At 42.9% G+C, this 8721-nt stretch overlaps 1 protein-coding gene across 2 annotated transcripts in view; it reads left to right on the forward strand.

Moving 5' to 3' along the window:
- The window catches only part of HMCN1 (hemicentin 1), a 164438-nt gene extending 157362 nt beyond the window's left edge, over positions 1-7076 (forward strand). Inside the window, exons 104-107 of one of the 2 annotated variants that reach the window (XM_030953929.1) lie at positions 2424-2774; positions 4106-4225; positions 4570-4696; positions 5740-7076. In XM_030953929.1, the coding sequence (XP_030809789.1) occupies positions 2424-2774; positions 4106-4225; positions 4570-4696; positions 5740-6106 (965 nt within the window). In that variant the 3' untranslated portion in view covers positions 6107-7076. The remainder of the gene's footprint in view (positions 1-2423; positions 2775-4105; positions 4226-4569; positions 4697-5739) is intronic. The other variant, XM_030953930.1, reaches the window with a different exon arrangement.
- Positions 7077-8721: the final 1645 nt, after the last annotated feature.

Consider the following 8721-nt stretch of genomic DNA (forward strand, 5'->3'; position numbering starts at 1 on the left):
TCATTTAGCAACACCTTTACTGCATTTATGTCAAATATGTAAAATGTAAGAGCTGACCTACCCTGATAGTGAGGATTTCTGAATGTGAGTTTGTGACACCAAGTGAGGCTGGTTTTGGTTGCTGTTATGTATCATGTCAGAAAAGCATTCCTCCCTGATGACTACTTCAAGATTAGCTTTCCTAAGTGATAAATAGTTTTGTGGTTTTTTTTTAACAACCTAAGATTTTGGATTGTCAAAAGCCAGAATGTCTGGGATTTTTTAAAAGAGATTAAATTGCACTAAGAAGTGTTTGGCTGTAGACCATTACATTATATAAGATATTATATTACTTCCACCATCTGCCTCTGTACTGAAATAAAACCAATCCCAGACTCCTAACGCATATTTAAGCCATTTAAACTTCTGACAGGAAAAAGCCAGGTAAAGTCTAGGACTGTAGGTTTTCACAAAACACCAGCAGCCTTAAAGCTGCCTCCTGACCAAGGGTCACTGAAAGCTCCCTCCTAATGTATTTTTATCCTTTGAATTTTTATGTTCCTAAAATATATATTTAAAATATAGATTCATCCAAAGTATTAGTTTTGTTCATAAAATCCAGTTTTTATTGTCATTGTTGACAGTGAGCATGGGGAAGATTTGAAAACTAAGCAGGGCTCAGACTAAAACAGAAGTAGTGAATTTTGTTCCTGCCTGTGCCATTTTTACCCTGGGTAAAGCCCTTTGTGCCACAATTCCCTTTTTTGTTTGTTGGATGGGGATAAGATTCTCCTTTGTGACCCCCACAGAGCTTTGTCTGCCCATTTACCTGAATCACAGCATTTCTGGGAGCTGTGTTGTTTTCTCTCCCTTCCACATAGATGGAAGGGCTTTGCTAAAAGCTGCTACAATGCAGATTACACGTGCAAGGCTAGCTAGAATAAAATCAGGTACTGTGTTTTAAATTAGAGAAAGCCTGAAAATATAGCTATTTCAATTTCAAAGTAATTTTACCTTGTTCTTATAAATATTAGGGTTCCCATGCCTCAGCAGCCTCATTTCACAGGGGCAGCCCTGGAACCAGTGCTGGCGACTCCCTGCAGTCAGTTCTGCTTTGTATTGCACAGGCTGCTCTTGCAAAAGAAATTGCTCAAATTTTCACCTGTTGTCTTTCATAATTTCTATGAAAATCTTCTATTACTTATCCACAACTTGTTCCAAGGACATTGGCTGTCATAAAGACATCAGTGTTCATTTATTTTAGGTAGGTACAGAATGTAAAAGTCAGCACTGTGAGTGCTAAGGAAATGATTGAGTTAGTTTTCTTTTACATGTATATGAATAATAACATTTTCATCTTAAGCACATGCTGAGATTAATACAATTAAAATTCAGATTAGTTATTGTCATACTTAAAGTGAAATTCTTATTTGTAACACCTGAAAATTCTACCCTAAGGATAATTCCACAAATATGTGAGGTTTCAGTTGTGTGTTTGCCAAATAACAGCTAGAAAATATTGTAACACACTGCAATTACTACTTCTGGATTTCCAACTCTTAAAGCATTTAAATATTAATATCCCCCTATGCATTTAAAACCTTAAATGTATCAAATATTAATCACTTCATAAAAATGCAGCCTAATGTTCTACTATATTTCTGACAGTATTGATTTTTAAATACTATTTAAATACCTCTTGAGTCTCTAACCTGTCACAGCTGGAATGACCAATAACAGCATCAAAAGTCAGAAGGTACCCAACCTCTTGCCCCTGCAGCCTTGAAACATGTTCTTGAGCTCAGTGCCCCATCCCAGGAAGTGTCCATTGGCCAGGTTGAGCAGGGCTTGAGTCAACCTGGGCTAGTGAAAGGTGTCCCTGCCCATGGCAGGGGGTGGCACTGGCTGAGCTGTAAGTTCCCTCCAACCCAAAGCATTCCATGATTGTAGGATTCCCCCTAGCACAAGGCACAATAACCACATCAGAGCCTGTTGTGCTTCCCTTAGTGTGGGGTGTAAGGCATTTCTAACACTGTACTTCTCTGGAATGCTCTGTGTTAAGCATCATCTTTTAAAGAAGGGACCAGCAACTTCTTCCACTCATCTATGGAGCACTTAAGGAAAAATCCCAATTACTAAGAGAGTATTGAGCAGCTGAGGCTGAAGCAAGGCTTCAGCAGGGCTCCTGTCCTGGTGAGCACAGTCACATCAGCCTGTGGGAGAATGTAAGGTCTCTTACAGTCCAGGACAGTGGATCCTGCCTGCTTGGCCTAGTGTTCTCCATGTTTTACTGCCTCCAAATCTTGCTTTTATGTCTTCAGCTTGTTCCTGACACTGAGATAAGTATCTGTGTGTATATATATACGTATAGTTATGTGTTGTTGTTTGTTTGTTTTCTCTCCTTTCCACATGGTTTGGGGCTCTGGATCATGTCACATGAGCAGACATTAATGAATGTGAACAAGTGCCTAAACCCTGTGCACTTCACTGCACCAACACCCCCGGCAGCTTCAAGTGTTTCTGTCCACCTGGGCAACAGTTACTGGGTGATGGGAAATCTTGCGCCGGATTGGAGAGGGTGCCAAATTCGGGTGCCTTTTACAGTAGCTATAACTATGCTCAGTTCTCCCCTGGGAGAGACAACCAGCAACTGCAGCACTATTACAGGCACTCCTCAAATCTCTACAGCTCCTTCTCAGAGTATAGGAACAGCAGAATACCTTTCTCCAGGACTAGAAGGAACCTTAGAGAAACTTGTCCTGAAGGCTATGAGGCAAGAAATGCCAGATGTGTAGGTAAATGTCAGTCCTATCTATGCAACTGTGTTTTGGGCCTTACTCTTAGGTTACTGTGTGATATATACCAGGGGCTGAGGGTTTGTGGTGCTGGGGTTGTGTTTTCTATTACCCTGGCCAATATTCAGGGGTTCTGCATGTTCTGGTCTCTGCTGTCTTGCTCACATTGTAGCAAAAATGTTCTCAAACCTCCTTATAATCTCTTGTTTTAATTGTGCTGCTTATTACCTGTGTGCAAAGTATTTCCCTCTGTTATTGTCTTTCTCCTGATCACAGTAGCTCACCTTGGTGAATCCTCTCACACTCCAAAAGCCACCAGTAGCCCCAGCCTAGTTACAGCACTTCTGTCAGACTCCCACTGGCAGCAGTAATCTGTGTAAGAAAGGTTTGGAATAAACATTTTAGAATCAATCACACTGGGGCCGCTGCCAGCACTGCCACTGTCACACAGGCAACAGGCAGAGAAGCTTTTAAATTATTATTTTATGTAAGAAAAGGGGTTGCAATGTAATTCAGTGAGCATGGATAGAAATCAGACCTCGTATTTAAGCTACAGAGAGTTTTCAGTAGTCACATCCATGTGGATTGTTATGGTATAGGAGTTTAATTGAGAGACCCAGGAATACATCTCTGAGGGAAGGAAGGGTTTGTTTCAAATTTGGATCTTCATCCCAGCTTCCAGCTGGAATTAGTTAATATGCCAATGCCATGAATATTAATTATATTAATATTCCATGAAACTTTCATTTCGTTGAATAAATATATCTAAATTTTAAAACTATTGTTTTAAAATATGGAAAATACCCCAAATGATGCTTTCGCTAAAGAAAATTCTTTCTATAGGCAACCACCAAGATTTGCTAACAGCACAGAGGTTTGTAGTCGCATCTGTTTCTCTTCTCTGTTTGCATTGTGATCTAATGCAACCCCTGCCAGTCAGACAGAGGGGAAGCAAAGATCTTCCTTCCACTGATTTAGCCATTCAAGTCTGAACTCCTGCTTGAGATTACTTTGCTGCTGTCCTGAACTAGGCAGATGTTTCAAAAGCCATTATAATTACAAATTATCTGTGTCTAAATCATGCTAATATGCTCTGAAGACTTTACATAAGGAGCCCCTCAAAGCTGACTTTAGTGCCTGCAGAGTTACAAGGAATAGCACAGGTAAGGGAAGAGGACACTCTGGTCTTAGATGTTCAACCCCATCAGAAAAAGAGCTCCAGCCAACTCCCACCAGCTCTGTCTGTATGCTTGCAGTACATAAATGGGGGAAAGTACCTGTGTTCATGGCAGGCTCAGGGAATGCTGAGGTGTTGGTGCTTCTCTCCACAGACATCGATGAGTGTGAGAGCAGAGACACGTGTCAGCACGAGTGCAGGAACAGCCTGGGCAGCTTCCAGTGTGTCTGTCCCGCCGGATACCGCCTCATGCCCAACGGCAAAACCTGCCAAGGTAGGAGAGCCATCCCTGCAGGGCTCTGGGGGGCTCTGCAGAGAAACCTGACACCAACCAGGCCCAGCACATGGCTGAGCCACCTCTGAATTGGCTATGTGAGAGTCAGCATTCCAAATTTCAGAAGTTTTTACATGCCACACTTCATAAAACATCAGCAAACTAGACAATTGCAACTTCTAATCTTCTGCAGTTCCCCTGTGACTTTCTCATTACACACTGAGCTCCAAGCTTTAGGGTCAAACAGAGGCACATTCTGGGCCCTGCTCAGCCTTTATTCACTTTGATTTTCACCCTTTAATTCTTCCACCAGCAGTTGATCCCGTGCATGTTTTTCCATCCAGATATTGATGAGTGCCTTGAAGAGGACATAAATTGTGGATCAAATCAGATGTGTTTCAACATGAGAGGAAGCTACCAGTGCATAGACACTCCTTGTCCACCCAGCTACCAGAGAGAGCCACATTCTGGGTATGTTCTATTCTCACCCCCTTCTCACCTGTCCCAAGCTCAGCTCCTTAACCTGTGCTTGTTAAAGGAGAAAATTTAAGTTTGCCTGACACCAGTAGAGCTCACAGTAGCTAAAGGGTAAGGCATTGACATTGGAGGTCATAGAGTCAGAGAATACTGGGATGGTTTGGGTTTAAGGGACCTTAACAGAACATCCAGTTCCATCCTCTGCTGTGGGCAGGGACACCTTCCACTAGCCCAGGGTGCTCCAAGCCCTGTCCGGCCTGGCCTTGGGCACTTCCAAGGGATGGGGGCAGCCACAGTTTCTCTGGGCAATCTGTGCTACTGCCTCAACTGCCAGGGAAGAATTCCTTCCTAACATCTAATCTGGATCTCTCTGATGGCCTGATTTGCTATCAGGTTCAAAGCATCAGATATATACTTTGTGTCATGAAAATAATTCTAAGTTTGTGTTAAGCTTTGTTATTTCCCTGTTCTGGGAAAAAACTCCCCATATTTCTATCTTTCAATATCCTCAAAGAAAAATAGTTTTTTTCATAGTCAGAAACCATCTTCTGGGATCAAACTCAACTGCAGTGACATCTACGCTGATATGGAGGTCATGTCTTTTGACCTCCAATAGCACTGGCAAACGGCACTAGCAAAGATTTCATATTTATCTTTTGATTAATAAAAGTAAATTTTATTCTGCCCTTCATTCCAAATTCTTTATGACCTAACAGACACATACCTCAAATGCTGCCCAGAACATTTTAAACTAGGTCTTGCCACTCTAATGTTTAAGTGCACAGTCAGTAAAACTTACCCTATGGACATCAGTGACAGCAGTGCAGCCAACATCTTTCTGAAATGATCCTGTTGAGGCAAAAAGGGACATTAAACTGGGCTGCAGCTTTAAAGGAACAGTGGATGAAGAATGAGCACTTCTAGTGAAGCTTTAATCTGCAGCAGGGTAAATGGGAAGAATTTCTCCTCTAAGACCTATCCCAGTACTTAAGATACTGTGCCTTCTCCCTGGGCTAAAGTGTTCTGCTCCTTCCTAGGTTCTGTCTCAAAAGCTGCCCAGCCAACGACCTGGAGTGTGACCTGAGCACCTACGCCCTGGAGTACAAGCTGCTGTCGCTGCCCTTCGGCATCGCTGCGGGGCAGGATCTGATCCGGCTGGTGGCCTACACTCACGACCAAGTCATGCACCCCAGGACCACCTTCCTGATGGCGGAGGAGGACCCTGCTGTGCCGTTTGCCCTGCGGGATGAGAACTGGAAGGGGGTGGTGTTCACCACGCGGGCGCTGCGGGAGCCCCGGACGTACCGCATGGGCGTGCGGGCCCTGTCCTACAGCGCCGACGGCAGCGTCGAGTACCGCACCACCTTCATCATCTACATCGCCGTCTCCGCCTTCCCCTACTGAGCTCAGCCTCCCTCCCCAGGGCCAGGGCTGCTCCAGCCTGCTCTGCTGCCTGCCCCACATGGGCAACCACCACACTTCAAAGGGTGCTGTGCTCTTCTCTCCTTGCCTGCTTCCTGGAGGCTGCCTCTCCAGTTCCGTTGTTCCAATTCAAGAGGAAGATCCATGGCTTTGAGGACCTGTTACCACTTGCTTTATTTATTACACTGGAATAGTCACTTTCCACAGTATGTTCTGAAAAGCAGCAGAGAAATCCATGTAGTCAAAGCAATAAGCAAGGAGCAGCCTCCACCGAAAGTAACTGAAGAAAATAAACCCATAATTTCAAGTGGTCTACATATTTTAAAGGTTGCTAAGTGTTTTAAATTGTATATCTATTAGATTTTTTTTCCTTATCAATTACCCAATAGAATTAGGGCTGTGCTATACTATGTTGTGTGCTCCAACCTACCAAATGCCACTGTGCCCAAGGGTTGCAAATGCTGAAACAAATGACAATAAAGTTTGTTTGCAGCTAACGAATCTACAGGAGAATTTGGAACTGGTACCTTTGGTTTCCATGCAAGTGTAGAGATGTTGCTGTTTTTTGGAAGAAAAAAACAAAATGGCTTCTTCTACTTTTTAGAGCAGGTATTTTATAACTTGTTTTTACTCTGCCATTCTGGTATAGCCATTTATTTAACCCAAACCCATATCCACTGCCATACTCCCAGCTCAGTAAATGGTCTGGGGTTTTACGCACATGGAACATTTTTCTCCAAAGGTGATGTAAGTTTGGTTCAATAATGTCAATACACTGTACACAAGTAATTTTGCCAAGATGTATTCTATTTTTATGGGCGTGTATATATGTGGTTTTTCCTATGTGTATTTTCTATGCAGTATCTCAAGAGTGTTTTACAGTTAAGTTTGCATAAAAGGACAATGTCAGTACAATGAAAATAATCAAAATAAAGGTTCCCATCAACTTTGAGACTGCTGGGAGTTTTATCTTTGTAAAACTTATTTTCCATTTCTAAAGCTCTTGCCCTAAGTGCCAGGGGACAATGCAGAAGGTACCATGCCCAGCAAACCAGGGAGCAGCTGCAGCTCTTTTCCCTCTTCCTGGCACTCTGGGGTAGTAAGAGACTATCACCAGCTTTAAAGTAGATTTTCAGCCACAAGAACAAATTGTTTCCCAGTAGAACTTCGTCTCTATTCTTGTATAGTATTAACTAATGTTAGACATCCCCACTTGTTGTTCCCTTGTTTTTTCTTCCCTTTCCAGTGCACCAAGTGAAGTAGTCCTGTGTTGTCATCCTATTGCAGGGGTTCCATACTTTTGTCTCCTTACCACAAAAGTTCCATACCTCCTTGGTGTTTCTCGTGGGCACCTCCTCAGAGCACTGACTCTTTCTTCTTCACGCAGCAGCCAACCAACTCCAGTTCCCCTCTCACCTAGCCACCCCACTCTTTTATAGCATCTTCTTCTCATTGCTTACAGCTGTGGCCTGTTAAAGTCAGGCCTGTTCCTAATCTTTGATAATTGGCCCAGCTGCAACTCCTTAGGGGTGAGATTACTTTCTACACTATCTTTATTTTCTTATATTCTATCCCCCTACAGTCCTGCAAAACCAGGATGACTTAAAATTGCTTTGCACTTTTTGCAGATTTATCTGAGTTACAGACTTTAAACTGAACAGGCTTGCTTCTTGGAAACCTGACTTGAAAAATAAAAGCAGCTCAAAGAAGATAAATCCCATAGAAAAGACATGAGGGAAGGAGAAATGAGAGTAAGTTATAATAGGTACAGGTAATTACCTCAGTGTCTTTTAAGGATGAGAATCAGACTGAAAGTGATATCCTTAAGGGAATCTAATTCCACTCCCAGAACACAAAAATTTCTACTCTGACATATTTTGTGAGAAGGGAAAAAACCCCAACAGAGTTGACAGCCTTTCTGACCAATCTGACCCTAAAAGTAACAGTCACTTACCAGATGGAAGGCACTTAATCACAGCCATGGCTCCAAGTTTGCCTTCTCATCCAGGCTTTCCAGGAGCCAGCTCAAGGAGGAGCTGCTTGTCCATGTGGAAGGTGTTCCTTACCCTGAGCTGATGCCAGGACTGAGGGACCAGTGAGATGTGGGTCACTGTGGGCGTGGTGGTTTTCACTCAGGAACTCAGAAGGGAAGTGCTGAGTAAAGGAGAACTTGTGCCATGGCCTTTTCTTTGGCCGTCTTGAGCTGTGTTACAGATTTCATTTCTATGCTATTAAAAAGGTTGCAAGTATGTTAAATTAGATCTCAGAGCTACTGTACCTGCTGCTGCTCTACCTCCATAGGCCTGTTGCTGACAGGCTGCAAAAGCTGCTGCTTATCATTAGTTTTCTTGGTCTAACTTGAAAGGCAAGGGGCAGGTTAGTACATATTTATGTGCCCACATGAACTTGGGTGTTTGCTAAAGGTTAAAAATCCTGCTTTCAAAAATCCAAATTTTAAATACAACAGGTATTCTACTGTGTTTATTACCACTTTGTATAAGGCTGCCCAACCCTTAGATGCAATTTTCAGTGTCTCAGGGCTGTACAGTCACTTTGTCCAAGCCCTTCTATTAGACTGCAGCAATATTTGCACAAAG

Source organism: Camarhynchus parvulus, chromosome 8 (genome assembly GCF_901933205.1).
Source record: "Camarhynchus parvulus chromosome 8, STF_HiC, whole genome shotgun sequence".
Lineage (NCBI taxonomy): Eukaryota > Metazoa > Chordata > Aves > Passeriformes > Thraupidae > Camarhynchus > Camarhynchus parvulus.